Source organism: Larus michahellis, chromosome 1 (assembly GCF_964199755.1).
Source record: "Larus michahellis chromosome 1, bLarMic1.1, whole genome shotgun sequence".
NCBI lineage: Eukaryota > Metazoa > Chordata > Aves > Charadriiformes > Laridae > Larus > Larus michahellis.
Window position 1 is genome coordinate 141,519,989 of NC_133896.1, and position 19,565 is coordinate 141,539,553.

The following is a 19,565-nucleotide window of genomic DNA, read 5'->3' on the forward strand; positions in this document are numbered from 1 at the left end:
TTGCTACAATTGCCAGAGAAAAACAAAATATGAAAAATGAAGCTGCAATAAAGAAATCTTTCTTGAGTCATTTTATCAAACCGGTGATTTTGAAGTCCATTAACAGCTGTAGGCCCAAAAAGCACGCGAAATCATTCAGGCTGACAGATCCTTTATCACTAAAGGTGAAACTATAATTTCAACAACAGATCAGCCATTATACTGAAAAACTGTACTGCCTACAGCTAGCCAGTGGTCAAACTCCTTCTATAACATATTATAGAATTGCTATAGAATTATAGTTATTACAGAATTAAGTACATTTTGAAACATACAACAAAACATGTATGAGGTGTTTGCAGAAATAAGGTTCATCGTGCAGCAGTTTGTGCTATGCGGAAGCAAGCTGCACTGAGTGCATACACAAAATCTACGTTTATGTCCTGCTAAAACACTGCGATGAACTGGAAGTCTTACAGCGGACGTTTTCAGAAAACATACAGAAGGCTGATATTCATAACGTCTGCCCCAAAAATGCGGGGTGCTGGCTGATGGGAAGGTTTGTGGGGCCACATCCATCCTACCAGCCCCGCTCTCATGTGGCTCTCCTGCAGCCTACAGCTGTCCCCACCATGGGGAGAGCAGCGAGCATGGGTGTCCCGCAAGTAGCATGGCATGGTCTGCACAGCACCCAGGAGACATGGGTCAAGCCAGGGGTTTTGAGAAGGGGGAAAAAAACCCCAAAAAACAAAACAGTTGCAGTAGAGAAGGTGGCACCTGTGGAATGGGAAACTTTCCATCCAACCCTACAGATGTCCCATTGCTATGAAGAGAACAAGAAAGAGCAAAACACAAGTGTAGAAAGGCTGGCCATCCTTACCTCCCTTCTGTTACTGTGCTACCTGAGTAACTTGCTGATAACGTGCTGAGGGCTACAAAGATGATCAGAGGGCTGGAGCACCTCTCCTATGAGGACAGACTGAGAGAGTTGGGGCTGTTCAGTCTGGAGATGAGAAGGCTCCAGGCAGACCTTATAGCGGCCTTCCAGTACCCAAAGGGGGCCTACAGGAAAGATGGGGAGGGACTCTTTATCAGGGAGTGGAGTGATAGGATGAGGGGTAACGGTTTTAAACAGAAACAGGGGAAATTTAGATTAGATATCAGGAAGAAATTTTTCACTATGAGGGTGGTGAGGCACTGGAACAGGTTGCCCAGGGAGGCTGTGGATGCCCCATCCCTGGAAGTGTTCAAGGCCAGGCTGGATGGGGCTTTGAGCAGCCTGGTCTGGTGGGAGGTGTCCCTGCCCATGGCAGGGGGGTTGGAACTAGGTGATCCTTAAGGTCCCTTCCACGCTAACAGTTCTATGATGATTCCATGATTTTTACACTGTTATGCACACTATAAGTCAGAGCACCAAGCGTTAGGTGTGTTAAGAGATTCTGGTTTTGCAGCAGCGAGCATTGCAGTATCTGTCTCCTCGGTGCCTGGCTACCGAGTGCCACCTCCATCAAATGGCGAGATGCCACAACAGCCCAGGCACCAAGAGACCAAGCTTGCAGCAGGCAGAGCCAGGAGCAATGTAGACGTGGCACTGAGGTTTAGTGGTGGACTTGGCAGTGCTAGGTTAATGGTTGGACTCAATGATCTTAAGGGTCTTTTCCAACTGAAATGATTCTATGACTAGCATCAGGTTGGGATTTCTAGCCTGGAGTCCTCTTCTGCATTGCAGCTGTACGTTGTACTGAGGCCTTTATAACGCAGAGAAATGTCATTGCGTGTGTGACAGGGAGGCAGGAGGCTTCCACTTTAACTAAATTATTTTGTACAGATCTCACTCACTCTCACAACCACCCTGCCACAGCTTTTATGGGTCAAGATGTTCCACTCCCTTGCCATTGCAGTTGTATTCCTGGGCAAAAAGCAATTAAAGATTCGGTGGACAAAAGAGAAGTAGTTTAGTTCCTTAACTGGTGACTGGGGCACTCAATCAGAAGTGTAGAGGCTCGGTGTCTAACTGCTGCTCCAACAGCTGGCTGTAAGTGTGCACAGAAACAAAGCATTAGGTACTCAGTGAATATTAGTAAGAAAATCTGTGTATCTAAAGGATTAGATGAGGGAGTGGGGAGTAAGGATCAAGATTTGGGGTTTAAGGTGCTAAATTACTCATTCCCATTTAGGGGAATCTCAGTCTTCTACGATTTTAGGCCACTAATGAATATGACAGAAGTTGTGAACTTGAACAGGCTCTCGAGGCTGAGCCACCAGACTTGCCTTCCCCTCCACAAGCCGCTCCCCCTGCCCTGCAGGTTAACAGTGATTTATATGCAAAGACGTATTCATTCTTGCAACTATATTGCTTTGACTATTTGTCAGCTACAACAAAAAGAAACCCTTCCTAATTAACTACCCAACTTCATAGGGCAGCTGCAGTGGCTGCCCATAGCCTTAGACGTTATCTTGCAGTAATGTGCATGCCCTCACCCGGTGAGGTCTTGGTAGGATGACAATAGTGTTAGAACACAAGCAGCTTACTTTTTCAGCCTGCTTTCCTCTGTATTCCCACTAGAATATTTTCCAAGTTTCTGATACGTGCACATCCATTTGCAGATACATTGGTTTATTGTTTAATTTTTCGGGGATCCATGAAAATAGAAGCACATAAAACTTTGCCAAGATGTCTAAAAAAAAAAATAATAAATCAATCACATTATTCAGTCAGTACAGGAAACACAGTTTTATAGAAAAGCAAATAAAAAAACCCAACATCTGAATCACTGCCTCAGTTTTTCCACCACTTTTTTGGATTTGGTCAGCATCTGCAGAGACTCCAGGGTTCTGCTAAAGCCTCATCTCTACTTGTCCCTGCAGCCAAGTTACATCTGTCCTTCTCTGATAATCAAAGAAAGGCCGCTTGTAAAAAAAAAAAAAAAAAAAAAAAAGATTTTTCCTTTTATAAGTACTCATTCTCTTCTTCAGACAATGTCCTTCACTAGCCAGAAATCAGTTTGGTCTTCTGTTTCTTGGCCACCTGCTCATCCGTCAGAGTATTGTTTGCTTGTCCTTTACCCAAGGATAACAAACTCATATAGTTTTGTAGCCCTCTGCTAAATACAACGGCTTTTCCAACCGGCAACCTGCCCTAGGTGTGCCAAATCAAAACAAGGAGGTCCTGTTGTAGATATGGAAGCAACCAGCACCCACAGGTAGGTAAAGATATATTTAGCCTTGTACTGACCTGCCATGTGACCGACGGATACAAAGTCAACAAGTTTCTCAGGCGCGCTCATTTTTTTAAAGCTTTTGGTAAAGGGAGAGTCGCCCACCGCTTGCAAAACAAAACACCAGCCAAACCTTATTTATTCTTTTAAAACAGAGGCACTGACAAAACTGGGAACAACACATTCAAAACTTTTTGCTTGCTTTCCAACAGATTGAAAACAAAACCCTGAAGCCTTTCTGTGGCAAAACGAAATGGTTAGGGATGCCTCCCCGCGACGCACAGAGGACAGGAGACCAAAGGCTGCTGTTAAAAAAAACAATTTCAACTATTTGCCCCGGGTTACACAATGTGAGGGGTGGTTATATAAGATTGTCCACGTCTCCTGATGAAATCGGTGTCCATGGGCTTCGGCAAAAACACTTGCATTTTTAGCCTTCTCTTAATCCACAAAAGAACCTTACACGTATCAAGGTTGCATCGTGTCCTTGAATGCTCCTTTTTCTCTAAACTCTCTAGTTTATTTGGCGGTTTATCTGTTGTCTCTGCTTTCTTTGCAGCCTCTTGATACCATCTGTGAATTTGATTGATGTGTAAGTTTTCTTCTGTTATTAGTTTAGGTCATTTAGAGAAGTGAGCATTAGTCTCAACACTAATCCCCAGTGAGCTCCACTTTGCTATTTTGCCACTCATAATTGCTTTGGTTTCTGATTGTTCAGCCAGTTTTGTATTAAAACCACAATTATCCCTGTGGTTTTTTTAAAGAATTTTTTTTAATTGGATTCCCTTTGTGGAATGCCTCAAATTTTTGCAGATAGTTTTTTTTTCCTTTATCTACCGAAAGTACAAATGGATCAAAGAAAGGAACCAAGTTTGTTGGGCTTCTCTTCAACCCATGTGGCCTGCAGCATATCTAGTTATACTCATATATGACCTCTTACACAACATTACTTTTGGGCTTACCATATTGTAAAGGCAGTATACACATTGTACGCTTCTATATATAACATACCTCTACACATAACATACTTCTATACATACTGTATGGAAGTTGGGATACGTAGGACTCGTCCACAACATGACAAAATTTTCCTTTAACTCACTATGACAGTTGCTTATATTTGAGGATACATACGCTCAGGACTTTTACGATCAGAGCAGGACCTGAAATTCCTATTCCTGATCTCATCTTCTTCTTCCAGGTAAGACGGAAAGAGAACTAGCTCAGTATTTATAGGTTTCCTTATAAATGCTTTCTCCATATAAAAGTTCAAAAATGAGGGGTACCTTTGTTCTCCGAGGAAAAATATACTCTTTAATGTTTCCAGCCAAACATTAAGCACTAATTAATTACCACATAAAGAAGTCTAAAGCTGGTCACATACATCTTCCTCCTATAGAATAACACACACTTAAAATAGCACAGTTTTCCACATGAAGCAGAGAGCACAGAAAATGCTTGATTTCCACATCAACGGGACCCATCCGTGCTGTTCATATCATCTCGTGCCTTGTCCGGTGACACCCTGAGATGACAGTACACAAATTGCTCCACTCCAGCTAGCCGATGACCACTGCTAACCTGCTAATAGTATTGACGGCTGGACAGCATGCACATCTCCCTGTCCTTCCAGGCAGCTGTACTCCAAATTTTCAAGTTATTTATCAGAGGCAAAGGTGCCGACTTCTCTTTCCTCTAGCACATTTCAGCTAAAGCACAATAAATGTTACAAGATGACTGGAAAAATACCTAACATAACCCTGCATTCAAGGAAATGGTGTTGTCAAATCAGGGGAGAGAAAAGTTTTTTTAAAATATTTTGACTGATTTGCCTCTTATGCTTTCACGTCTGCCACTCATAGCTCCACAAGACTTGTCAAATGCGTTTTTCTAAGAGGAAGATGTGAATTTTCTTCCTCTTTTGCTCTGAGATGAAATCAAGGAAGAGGGAGGTGTCCACAGGAGTCTTCTGTAATCTTTCCATACACTAAATACTGTTTCCCTCTGCACTTGGACAGCTTAATCGAGAAGTCCTCACTTAGAATTTGAATCTTTAATCATGGTTTTCCTAACAAAATCCTCTCTGGTTTGATGGACCTCATGTTAGTTCTCCTCGAGTGAACCCCAAACTGATTACTTGACAGGGAGCATTATCTAATTAATTATTTAGAGAAACAACTACCAAATTACACACAGAGATTGAGCAGCATATGGTGAGTCAGCTTTAATCCTCTACTCCAGAGTTTAAATCCCAGGTGGAGGACTAGAGACTTCTGAATATTAATCTAACTGCACATGTACTATCCCAGAAAATGAACTTCTTGTCCTTATGGATTTTTCATCATTTCACCCATAGTGACAGAGAAGCCTACAACCATCCCAGTTTAGAAAGCATGTGTTACATGTCCACAAAATCCATTTGTTCACCATATTTCTGAACAGTTCCTCAGCATCTCTGGACGTTCTCGGCTCCATAGCACTGGCTCCCATCGTCACCCCTGCAATGCCACCCTCAGCACTTGTCTGATGGGGCATGCACTGAGTGCTCTACTGCTGATGAGCGAATCTCCCTCATACCTCCTCAGTGCAGGAAACCCAATTTCCTACCATTTCCTTTCATCTGCTCCAAGTACACACATACCTTGGATGAACTTAAGGAGACAGAACTGAGGTTTTGAGATTTGTTATCTCTGATGACTACTCACAAGCCTGTTCGGAAGAGTAACTGAGCACATTAACAACTAAGTTCACTCCAGACACTCTATAGCTTCATCTGATCTGAAATATAAGTGTTGTGTATTTTATGTTTTTTAAACATAGCCATAGGCTAAAATGGCTTCAACATTGTTTAGACAGAAAAAAAAAAAAAAGAGCATTACTGAGAAAAATCTAAATCCTGCTTCAAAATGCAGTTATGTTTTTCAGCCCAAATGTCCATGCAAAAGACAAAAGCGGTGTCAAACAGACTAGAATTTGTGCAGCCTCAAACTAAAGGACAGAAGTAAAAATCTTTAGAAAAATGTATTTTCAGAAATAACTCCTTTCATGATGCCCTTGCAGCCATCTTCATCACAGCTTCGTGCACGTCCTGAAAACCAACCTACTGCTAATCCTAAGCAAAGCCACACAAAGCCCTGTGCTGCATCCAGTCTCTTAAATCCACATGGTGCCCCACGGATCAGCTGTCCTCAAAACCTTTCACAGCACCGTATGGACCACACTCGCACCTCATAGACCAGCTCTTCTCCCACATCCAAACATGGTCTTACAATAAGTCACCTCTGCTAGCCACCACCCCGTGGGCACTTCCCTCCAAGGCAGGCAGAGATGGGCACAGGCAGCCTCAGCTGCAGCTGCCCAACTCCAAGGTGTCATGGACTACTTCAATCCCCATACGTGGCTTCAATCCACATGTAACAAAAAGCATGGCTGCTTTCTCACTGATGCAACAAGCTAGGTGAGAAGAATGGCAAAACAAAATCCAAGTTGCATCCTCTACTGTTTCCGCACCACAGGTTCCTGAACAGAAAAACAATGTGAGCATTTAAAAATCGGGATTGGTATAGCACCAGAGAAGAACGCAGCCTTACAATGAAAAGGATGCTTGAGCTGGTGTTTATTTCTCCATAAGCAGCATCGGCGTTCTCAGTGCTTTCACAAGAACTGCTGTAGGCTGTACTGTGTAGGATCTCTGCTCCAGGAACTGAGAGCGTCCAGGTTTCACTGACTGGCTGCGCTTGCCAGCGATGACACCAGCAACCATGGTCTAAATGTTGCAGGAGAGGCAGGCAAACCTTAGTGTCAATCCTACCTACTCCGTGCTTTTTGTTTGCCTGCTTTCAACTGCACATTGTGTACAGATTAACCAGTTATTTGCCAGCTCTCTCTCTCCACGGTTAACAGTTACTCTTCCCATGTTCTGTGCATTTATTTTTTTCCAAGCTTCTGACTCTCCTCTTGTGTCATGGGTTTCTGAATGCTCTCATAACAACCAGGTATAACAACAGCTAATCTCTGCTGGGCTTGGAGTGAAAGTGATTTATATTTACAAAAATCCCCTAAACAAAGGAGAGCAAAACCATTAAGTAAAAGCTCTATAATGCCCCAAGTCACTTTGAATTTATACAGATAGTACAGTCACCTTACCTAAATGTATGCACGTGCATCTGTGTTGAGCTCCCAACTCTAGGCTCTCTCTCTAAGTGATGGCCTTGTTGCGGCAGCCACTTCAGGGCAAGATCAGTCACACCCTGGAAGTATTTCTTCTGTCCAAGGACTACTGAGGAAGTTCAGATGTGGATATCTCAGCTGCCATCCTCTAGATGCCTTGGGCTGAATCCTACCCTACCTGCTTGAGCAGCAATAGAAAGAACAAGTTTGGGTGGGTTTTTTTTGGTTCTTTACCAGAAGAAACCACAAGTTCAGATTTGTAGTGTGACTTTGACCCACTCAGAAAGCTCACGATCTGAGCCCAGTACTCCTCAGATAAATTCCTTCAGTGTCTCTCCAAGCAGGCTGGTGGCAAGTGTGTCCTCTCTTGTTGAAGCTACAAGGTGTGCAAAAAAGGAACCCAAGAGCTGTATGAGGAAATCAGAACAAGCAAGTAGAAATATTATTCTGCAGCTCAATGAGGAAGAAAATTCTTCCTTCCAGGTCTGCGGCTCTCGCTGCCCTTTCTGCTCAGTGAGACAGTGGTGGCCTCATGCAGCAAGGTCTTTAGAGTGCATGGCAAAACCTCCCAGATTGAGTAGTTACCAAACTCAGATCTCCCACTTGCTAATCAGCCTTTAAAGTAGTGGATCAAAGGGACTTGCCACCGCATTTCCAGTCTGCTGCTCCTCCCGGCTTTCATTGCAGTGGCTACTCTTGCTGTAACGTGGGTTGCACTGCCGTTGGCAAGATGCATGGATCCTCCAGCAGATGTGAGTGCAAAGATTGATGCTCAATCTGTACATCCCAAATGGCCTTGCAAACCTGACATGGGTGCAAAAAGCTCCGTTTGGCTTTTTAATATTTAAATAACTTCACTGGAAAAAACTTAGGCAACTACAGCCATACAGATTGCCGTAATACATTTGGGAAGAGAAAGGATTTCTGGATTGCTCCTTTCTGCTTGCACAGATCTGACCTCAGCCTGGATTTTTCTTTAGACACCTACTGTCTTTGACAGAGCTGGGCCTAAGGCACCAGTGACAACTTGTTGTCTCTCTCATCACAACCAGAGAGAGACAAATAATTCAACAAGTGGGTCTAACAACATAAACAACGTATTAGTCTTGCACATACAGTGTAGAAACAGTGGAGTGCTCGTCTTGCTTCCTGTTTTCTTCCGATGCACGATTTCATCAACTTCATCATCATGCAGAGGGCTATTCTGTTACTATGGTAAACAATTTATCTCTCTCACTTTATTAATAGCCATTCCAAACAAGTAAAAAAAATTGAATCTACAAATTTAGATTTATGCCTTTGGCAAAAGCAGGCTGTTTTGTAGATTAGCAGATATAACCGCCCTACCCGGAAAACCTTGCTATCCGAGGCTTGTGTTATGTTTGCACAGATGTTCACAAATAAATTCACTCTCTTGATTATTTTCAGATTAATGGCATCCTGCTCTATTAGAGCATTGCCAAATCATCATTTTATTGCCAGTCTTGCAAGGTTTTCTGCCTTTTTTTTTTTTTTTCCTACAGCTCCAACTCTAAAAGACACGTGATTAGCCGAAAAACTTGGTTTTCCTTTCTAAAGTCTCAAGCAAGCCTTGTCGCAAGCTTGACTCACGTTACCCTAGGGGACCAAAGAACAGGAGTTAATCTTCACATTTTCTTAATCACTCTCAAGACTTTCAAGGCTCTGACTCATGATTTCTAATGCCTACAGTTGGCAATACTGCATATACATTACATGTGTCATATCATCCATCTGCCAGTAAGCAAAAGCTTTACGAAACGTCCAATTAGTTACTACTCACAGTTTCTAATAAATAATTTTTTAAGAAAATGCACAAATGTCTGATGCCAAATAAGTTATATCACTGCAGTAGTCACTTACAGCAACAGAAAATAAATTCCTCGTTAATCTGATTAAAAGTAATTAGTAAAATCTACCTCCTACTCAGTCATGCATGCAAAACCTAAACAGAACTACTTTAGATTTCTTAACTCAGCAGCCTACAAAACAGAAGGTTGTAAGCCGTGAAAACTCTTACTAAATATCAACTATGGAAGCATTCGCAGTACGGCTGTCACAAAAATACAAGTGTAAGAGGCAACTTGCGAAGGTTTGTTGCATCTGAGGAGTCTCTCACAGCACGCTTACCGATGCCTCCAGCCCACCAGGGGAACAGCGTGAGCACCTTCCGCGTGGGCTGAAGGCCCTTTGCGAAGAGCTGCAGGTTACCTCCGTCCTTCCACCGAGACTTGACACCTTCGCCAGGTCACCCATGTGGCAGCAGATTTGTCGTACGCCGTATTTCTAAGAAACTTCTGTAAAAAGAAGGGCAGAACGTCTCATGACAGGGGATGGTGGCATTTCATACGTTTAAGTTAAAATTGATAGTGAAATTTGATGTTTTGATTACTCATGCTGACATTTAATCAATTTTACACTTTAGAGAAAGGCCCTAACCTACAATACATGGCATCAACTAACCGAGACAAATCAGAGCACCACATTTAAAGCAGAAAACATAGAAATACATACAGTAGAATTAATTTCAGGCATATTTAAGTTATCCGGTAACTTGACTATATGTGCTGTTCAATTCACCCGACTCTTTAATTTTGGCTCTACTTTCAAACCTACAAATAAAATCCCAATTATGTTTCAACACATATTTGATGATTATACTTCAAAATGAATCAGAAACACCTAAATACTTAAGAAAACTATATGCAACTTGCTTAGTCTGAGTCAGAACTATTCTCCTCCTCTCCGTGAATCCCATAAGCATGTTTTTGTAATTTTCTAGACTACTGGAAAAATATAAGCTAGGAAAGAAGAAAGGGAGTAAAGTAAGAAAGTACTCGCGACATGTCTTTGTTTCAAGGGCTTTAAAGATTAATAACTTAATTATTAGATCGGCAATTATTAATAGCTTATGATTAAAGACTAGAAAAAGTTTAATAAATTGAACATCTACTCAACATTCACAGATATTAGAGGTACAACCAGTACACTACTGCTGTGATGGAAATGTCCGCTGTTCATCCTGCCAGCAACTAAACAAATTTATCTCTACATTTCTCGCTATATGAACTCACTTTGTTTTCTGGCATTGCACCGAAATATCCCCATGAACATATTGTATGATTCAATGCTTTAATACCTGGGTTGTTTTCCCCAGAAGTAGATCCGATATCTTATATTGGTGAGAGGAAAAAAAAAAAAGTCATTCTCAATCAAAACCTTCCACCATTTCTAGAAACAAAACAGCAGCGAAATGACTCCATTCCTTAGCAAACTCTTTTCCAGGTCTGTATTAGTGCCGGGATTTATCAATTTGGATGTCACAGGCTTGTTCGTTCTCTTTATGATGACGTTATCCACTTTACATGATGTGAGTGACCACTCACAACTAACATACAAGAGGAACAACATACGCGTTTTTTTGCCCCCCCCTTTTAAAAAAAAAAAAAAACCAACAATGAACAACCACAAAACAAGCAACAGATTTCTCCGTTCCATCTTTAAGCATGTGTTTATACTTCACTGATTTTATTCAGCTTGCTATAATCTTTAGCCTTAATGCAAAAAAAGTCATCTGCCATACGAATTAGAAGGGGAAAATACATAATGCATGCAACAGGGAGGATGCATTGAGTTAGATCTTAGTAAGCATCTACATCTGCCACTCAGTCATTGCTGATAGCATTTTCCCAAGGCAATATACATTCCAAACTTTGTTTGGGGAACTGAGGGGTGGGAGAGAGGTGGTGGTGGTGGTGTTGAAGTAAAAACCACCCAAAAAATGAGGCAGAAACACTGCATTGGTACCTCTGACTGTAGAAGTATAGTACCTGTACTCACTAGTTTCATACAGAAAAATGATGCAGCTATACAAAAAAGGTGAAAACCCCTCCAAATTAATTGTTTCACGAGCAAGTGAAAAAAACCACATTGAGATTGTACTGATTATGGTCAAACACATTACTAAAGTAACATACCATCTAGAACCATTGTTCCAGGGAACCTCATTACACTGAGATGTATTTACATAGAAAAATAAATCAATAACTTGACTTGTTAGTGCAATTAAATGCAATCATCTCATATTACAAGGAGATTCTGCAGTACACAGGACAAAAATATATTTCTTGATGCACTGGGCCCAAGTATGCTTATGTTGTGGCTATTTGGCATTTTCTCCTTAAATTTAGGGAGTTTGCACACTCCGAAGTGCAAACCTGCTTTCCAGCTCTGTTAATAGGTCAAGAAGTTAAAAGCAATGAAACGTGCAGCAGGGCAGAGTTCAGATCTGGCTGGCTGGCCAAGAGCTGTCAGCATTGTGCTTTTGTACAGCTAACTACCACAAGAAAGGCTTGCCTTCAGACTCAAGTAAGGAGAGTATATGTTGCTTCCTTCTCCCCTGCCCTGAAAAGCTAACATTTCCACCCCAGTATACATACTTTTGGGAGATACACTTAAGACTCTGGCAGAGAAAATGTATAATCTTCAAGAAATGAAGGATTTCATATACACATATATATTTTAAGTCCAATAACAATCTCCCCAGTGTATTTCCCAAGTGTCTCGATAACACTTTTTATGATGCAAACATGAAAAGCAGTAACAGCTTTTTATTTCCAATCAGCTTTTTATTTCCTCTTTGACTGCAGACATTCCTCTTGGCATAATCCAGAACAAGGTCATCCCGCACTACCGCTTGAGAAGTTCCCATTAGACATTTCCAACATAACGGCTGACCACACACACGCTGTTAGCCCACACCAAATGCCAAGTGAAACCTTAACATCTGCATAGGCTTGCTTTCAGAACGGGACACGGAACATACTTTAAATTAGCAGTTGGTCACATCTGCCTCTCATCTCAGAGCATACAACATGAAAGCCTGAGCTTTGAAACAGGAGCCTGACAAACAGCAACACAGTAGCAAAATGAAAGGCAAGGCAGCAACTCCTGCTAGTGCCCATGAAAGAACAGCATGATAGTTTTTTGAACCATGATAGGTACAAAGTAAAGCCTAAAATGAGGCATAAAACTGAAGAATATTACATTTATATTTTGTTGATATAGTCTTCTTTGGTAATTTTTATGATCTATGTAAAGCACTTTACATACAGTTTAATTCTACTGTGGCACAGTGTCAAGTTACTTGGGTACCTTCGTGGTGACAAAAAGCAAGTAATGAAATTAGCAGTATGTGTGCAGACTGAACATCCCGGGAACTTACCTGGCAGCACACTTCACCCGCCACATCAGCTGCACTACCTGCTTCTAACCCCAGGCTGCAACTGCTCTCCTCTGCCTTCTCCCAAAACTGGTCGTACTCAAAACCCTGTACCACTCTTCACATTGGAGCAGCCCACTCTTGAAGGCAAGTGCAAGGAGTTGCCTTCAGTGGAGAGATTTTCCTATCTAAGTATGCACTATAACTACACTAATATAATTTCCCTAATACACAAACAAGACCCCCTTAATTTGGAACCACAGCACACATGAGTTATGCAAACAGCTACGCCAGTGCCAGCTATTACTGCCCATTAACCTGCTTTCTCAGCTCAGCTCCTCCTCTGCAGGAGACCCCCTGTGAAGTCTGCTGGCAGACTTGCTCCTGTGAACACTCCCTAGCCTGCTTCAGTCAGTTTTCCACATTTCTTCAGCTAACCTAAGCCATTTTGACTGAATCAGGTTAGAAAACATTGATATGAGTAGCTCTACAAACAGCGACCAACAAATGACAAACAGCTGAGTGCAGAAACCTCTTTCATCCGTTCAGATGGATATGAATCCCATCAAAAATCTGATCACTCAAGAACATTCAAGGAGTTCTAGATTCACACCAGTAGTATAACTATACTATTAAGCTTCCCCTAGCCACGTAAACCTTTAAATATTCCATTCAAAATGAATTTTGGGGCGCCACACTGGTAAGTCTCTATATATTTAAGACAAGTAAGAACTACCCTCTTACCCAATCTGGTTCAAGTTCTTGCAAGTCTCTTGGCACTGCTTCAGCTTAAAAAAAATAATCAGATATAAAAATAAGAAAGCAGTAAAAGAGTAGCGAACAGTACAGAAGAGGGATGTGAAAGATGCACATTACTGTAATTGAATATGTACCAAAACTTTTTAAATTTTAAGAGATACTGTCCAAGCGAGTCATGGCAATTAAAGTGTCAAGAAGCTACTTGAGAAAATTTTTTTGGTTGTTATGAGAGCAAGACAGTTTGTAGTGTTATATCCAATAGCAGCTTCAAAATAATTTTACAAAAAAGTTTATTCACATAGACTACACTAACTGGACCTTCAGAGTTTCCACACACCCCCCCCCTCACATCTTTTGAGAATCATCACGAAGTATCGACAAGGCAATACCAACACTATTAATAACCCCTACAGGCAGAAACTGTCATTTTAACAGTTAAACACAGCGACACAATAAGGTTTAAGCTCTCTTCATCATTTGCCTTGTATTCACAGGTACCAACAGTGGAACAAAACCAGATTTGCAATACACACTCTAACATTCCTGCTATTGAAAGGATTAAGGGTGGAGTTTCAGGCAGCATTCCAAAATTAATCTCTTGTTAGATGGTCATTAGTATTTTGCTGAATTGTCTTTTTAGAAAAGCAGAGTCAAAGTCTAGAATGAAACGTTTGCAAAGTAGATTTTGATCTACTTAAGAGTCTGCAAGAAATTCAAAACTTCTGTAATTTCAGAAAGACTAAATCTTACAAATGTCTTGGGGTGGGGTTTTTTGGTACAACAGAAATACATTTTAAAAGAGTAGTACTACTAAATGGTAATCTTTAGACATAATGATAACCAAATCTGCATACATTCGTGCCTAACATTTGTTTAGCAACCATTAAGTTTAACAGACTCTTTACAGAAGCTTTTCTAAAAAGCAGAACCCAAATTGCTAAAACCAAGGTAATCCTTATCTTTTCAGTTCAAAAGCTTTAACACACCAGTACACTCTGAAAAGTGAGTGACAATGAATGCCAACAGTAGATTTCACATTCCCTTTGGCCTCTTAAGCCTGAACTTGCCGTTTACATTTGAAAGATGACTCCTCGTAACTACTAGTTTCTGCAAATCTGGAACAAATGTGTTGAGTTTTGCATTACAGGTAAGTCTGTCTTGACATAGCAGAAGATTCTGAAGGCCAGAGTTCTAGTCACGGACAAGGTTTTGATGACAATCAAGACAAGAATTACCTTTCAATACTGAATGTGTTGTCAGATTTCTAGAAACCCAGTTCTCACTGAATTCCTATTTCCAGAGCTAAAGCATTTAAAACTGTCTAGAGAGACATTCTTCAAGTCTGTAGAAGAAAAGCCAATGATACAGAAAGCGTTTCTCTCCCTATGTTGTCAATGATTCCACCTCTCATTATATGCACACATAAAGATCTCAAAAATTCTAATCAAGGACAAACAAGAGGTTTTAGACAGTCAAAATCACACATTTACACAGCAGCCACTGTGAACTTTATTAAAAAAAGATGTGTTTGCCAGTTAAACTGCCATCACTTTGTTGACTTCTTCACTTACTTGTAGAAAATCAGTTCTTTCATAATGGCTCTGGAAATCATTTATTGCCAGGTAAATGTTGAACCACTGGCAATGTATGCTCTCCTTGGAACTCCGGCAGTCTTACCATGAAAAGAGTACACCTTCGCAACACCCAAAGTAAGCAACACACCTTTCATTCAAGCAACTAAGTCATTCTTGAGGCAGATGTCATGCTAGCCAAACACCAAAACCACCTTTACAGTAACAACCTTCTCTATCATGACAGTTCCACAAAATGAACTGCCATTTGGGAGGAAAAAAAAAATCCATAAGATACCAGTTACGCATTCTCTCCATGTAACTGTGTAGTCAAGTCTTATTTCTCAGGCTGGAGAGGTTGAGCTAAAATGAAATACAGCATGATGATCTATCTTCATGAAAACGTCCTGTTGCTAATGCGTCTGCTTTTGCCTCATCTCCTCTTTAATAGTCCTATGCAGTCCTATGCATTAGAAGTCAGAACAAGGCTGCTTCATTCATCTGGAGTCAGAGTTATAGTCAATCCTCCAAGCAACTCACAAGGCAGTCTATACCCATCTCTGAAAAGAAGTTCTCTGTTTTTAAGTAATCCAACCATCACAGAAGATACTTCCCTATTTTTTCAAATCCAGTTGTTTTAATTTCTTTTTCATCTTCATCTTGTAGCCACGTGGCAAAATAGCATTGTCATGGGCTATGCATAGTAGGATTTAATCTTTATTAATAGCTTCAGTAGATTGCCCGAGGATTTTTAGTACTGTAGTAGGCTTCACATGCAGCTACATAAGCAGATTCTGGGAAGAAATCATCATGGTATTCTGCTAAAAACCTGAGAAGAAAGCACACAAAAAAAGAACAGAACATGAACTATTTAAGGTAAAAGCTATTTTCAAATTAATTTTTAAGCTTAGCAGAACAACAGTCTGGAAATTGAGAAATAACACACTTTGAAATTTGGCATATAAAAAGCTTGCCCTATTTTTACAAGTTTTACATAGTACGAAATAGCTTTCCCCTATAATTCTGAAATCCAAATAGCATTAAAAAAAAAATTACTCAAGCTCAATTAAAAAAAAAAAATCCAAAAGTTGAAGCTACACTTGGAAAAGAACACAAAGAAGTATCACCGAAGAAAAAAAAAAAAGTGGAGAGATCTTTCTGCAACTTCTGTCAGTCACCTGCTCAGCATACAATTTCCACTTACATCAAAACCAGGATTTTCAGTTATCACTATATCAGTATCTTATATAAATGTCCAGTAACCATTAAGTCAAACTCCATCTTTTAAGGTAAGTAAAGCTATGATTTGTTCTTTCATGTGCCTGTGCATTTAGAGTCTCCACCACTCGTGAGTATCCGATTTAAATATTGCTCTCAAACACACATCCTTTGTGAATCCAGTTCCCTAATTTCAGATTTCTACAAGCTGCTCCTCAAACAGTTCCTCCTTATTCAAACAGCCAAGCACCCAATATTTTGTCTTCCTGCTCTGCTAACACACAACTCTTTCTTTGTTTTAGACTGAAAACAAAAATAAAGTGCTGCTACTAACATGAGTAATAAACAGATAAAATTACTATAAGCTCTCTACTCTCTAGTTGGTATACAAAGATACCATGTATAAAAACGGGGGCAAAAGCGCAAAATGTTTCTTAAACCCTGAAGTACGCGATCAAGTTATACTTCAGAAAAACACACATAGACATTCAAAAATACCTGGATATTGAAGATCAGCATCAATAAACATGGCAAAGCGTTAGCTACAGGTTCTCTGAGTTAGAGTAGGAAACAATGGAAACAACAGGAAACAATGTCATTTGCAGAATCCAGATTCTCTCAAGAACCACTGGCTAGGCAGATGACGTCACTACTGGAAGCTACAAATACCAGTTTTGCATAACCAATACGCAGGACGTAGAAAGTCCAAATTAAAAAAAAAGCACAGGTGAATGCAATTAAAATAGTGCTTTTCCAGTCTCACCCACAGCTACACTGCCTGAGCTAGGTACGTCCTCTGATCTTAAGAAAGCCAAAGCATCAAAGAATACTGACAATATTCTCTACATAAGACAATCTAAATTTAATCATGAATATATTAATTGCTGAGAGCTCATACAGAAAGGTTACAGCACAAAAATGCAGGTAAATGAAAAAACGTTGCTTTTTCCCCCCACATTTTTCCCACACACAATCCTTGTACTTAAACACAGGTATCAAACGAGTGCTAAACTGGAAGAACAACTGGTTAAATCCTACTAATTCTAGGAAAAGCAGCAAGAAATACATGCATTTTTAGAAGAAATCAATCCTTCAATGTGTCACCATTTATTTAGAAGGCACTTTGTCTTGCTTATTTCATAGGAGTTCTGTAATTAACAGTATAGAGGGACCTAGGGTGGTTTCTGATGTAAATGTTTCAGGTTTAATACATGCAAGCGAAAAGGCTGGACAACCAATACACTTCCAGCAGATCACATGGCAGCTTGTTTTTGTTTTTAAACATTACCGAAGGAACTGAGCAGAAAAGGCTCCGTTATGTGACCCGCAACAGCGTCTAATCAAGCACATAATTTCTGGCAATATTCAGCTGGGGCAGGTTCTGCCAGAAGGGAGAAAGATCTCTCATATTCAAAGCAAGGATTCAACTGCCTCTGTCACAAACTGACGTGACATAAGCTATCATAATAAACTTGTAAGAGCTAAGTAAATTTAAAGTTCCACAGAGTCTTCATTCACACAATCCTAAGTGCATTAAATACTTTAACATACAACAGCTTCCAATTTTATTAAACAGCACAAAGCAAAAAGGATTATATAATTAAGGTTGAGAGATAATTTCAAAAAAAACTTTTATGAAAACTATTTTGCTAAATAAAAAAAAAATGGTTTCAATATTACAGCATGTTACAGCTGCATTATACTAACTTCCCAGTCACAGAAATAAATGAAATAAAAACATCCGTGAAATATCTTCCCCTGAAAGAACAAAATGCAACCAACTACTACACAGTGAATCCAAATTAGTTCAACTTTGGCAAAGAATGAGACAGAAAAAATAGTTTTATTCTTTTCTTGAACTAAAAAAAAAAGCATCCAGGACAAATCTAGATTGAAGCCATCAATATTTGATTAATACGCTGTTTGAACCACACAACTTAGTGATTTACTAGTCCTTGTCATTAAGACCATTCACCACCTACTTTTCTATGCTTACCAGGCCATAAATTGCTCTAATACTTTATAAAACACTTTTTTTTTCATGAGAGAGAGAGAGAGATACCCCTTAGAAAATAATCCAAAGAAACATAAAAACAATTCGCACAATCAGATCCTCCCAATCTTCACTGAAACATGTCATTCACTTGCACTACACACACCCCTTACTCTAGGAAAACCACTACAAAAGAGTACTGAAATCATAGCAACCTAGAAGCTACCAAAATACCTGAGGTCCTCAACTGCTATGACCTCTGACTATAGTTAGCTACAAACTACCTTCTAGGATATGGGGGACTGGTATGAAGTGAGTGTAGTAAGGCCTAAAACTTCACAGACTTGAGTCTAACTTTTAACATGCGTAGATTGCACAAGATTAAGATGAGCCACAAACGGAACTTAATTAATAATTCTTCATTAACACATATTAATGACTTCAAGAGATAAACAGTGAATATAAATTACAGGGGCTGATCAAATTCTCAGTGTCACTGGCTAACATTCTGTAAACACAGCACCAAGTGCCAGATCATATGAGGCAGTATGTTTTAAACATCAATAAAACAAAGGGACCTGTAGAGGACATTGGGTAGCTGACAGTTCCAAGAATTTTAAGGGAAAGTAATGGGAAACAGGTTCTTTTTCTCTTACAAATTTCCTGACTTTTGCTTAAGATCATCAGTCACAAATGCCAGTTTGGTGCAAGCTAAAGTGACAGCTGGTAAAGATGAGAAATTTTAGCTGAGATGCTTTAAAAAAAAAAAAAAAAAGCAGGCAGAATGCATACACTCAAATGTACATCTCTCTGTTCTTAATGTAACAGTTGTAAAAAACAAAATACCTCTGAGCTAGCAGATACAAATTACTTTCTGCAGAGAAGTGGGAGGAAACAGGCAAAACAACACAAGGTCAGCTTCTGTCCCAATCCCTTGTGTATCTGTTTACAAAGAACAGTGGCCCCTCTGAAGCTGCTTTCTATTCAAACTACATCGCAGTGCAGAAAGCTGGCACAGAAATATTAGGAGTCTCATAAGACTCCTAGCTACTGGATATTTCACTAATGCTTTGCTCTTGGAAAAGCTGAAATAGCACAAAGATCAATTTCACTGGCACCTGCAAGTCATGAGCCAAGATTTAAGAACAGAGGGAGCCGTACTTAGCAAGCAGAGCCAATGTTCTGCTATAGATCAGAAAGCACTTTGCTATTTAGCTATTCAGAAATTGTTTCATTACTTTTAACTTACAAATCTGATAAATTCAGTGCATTATTGCCTTTTTTATTTTTATAATTTTTACAGAGTTCATATGCATACACCTACACAGTGAAACTGCTCGCGAGTAACTGAGTTTTGAGATGCACAGTCCACACAAACATCCTGATGTAGAACTGTACAGTTTTTTCTCATCAGCAGC

The 19,565-nt window shown here is 40.0% G+C and overlaps 1 protein-coding gene across 9 annotated transcripts in view; it reads right to left on the minus strand.

Moving 5' to 3' along the window:
- Positions 1–19,565, minus strand: part of MSL3 (MSL complex subunit 3) — a 43,609-nt gene that overhangs the window by 3,697 nt on the left and 20,347 nt on the right. For 2 of the 9 annotated variants that reach the window (XR_012589780.1, XR_012589771.1), the window contains 2 exons: positions 14,937–15,765; positions 8,884–9,682 (listed from right to left, as the gene is read on the minus strand). Coding sequence is in view for 3 of the 9 variants with exons in the window: in XM_074606484.1 (XP_074462585.1) it covers positions 15,666–15,765 (100 nt within the window). In the remaining 6 variants the exon portion in view is untranslated. Of the gene's footprint in view, positions 1–8,883; positions 9,683–13,350; positions 13,395–13,464; positions 15,766–19,565 lie in introns of those variants that run through there. The other 7 variants (XM_074606484.1, XM_074606523.1, XR_012589774.1 and 4 more) reach the window with 6 other exon arrangements.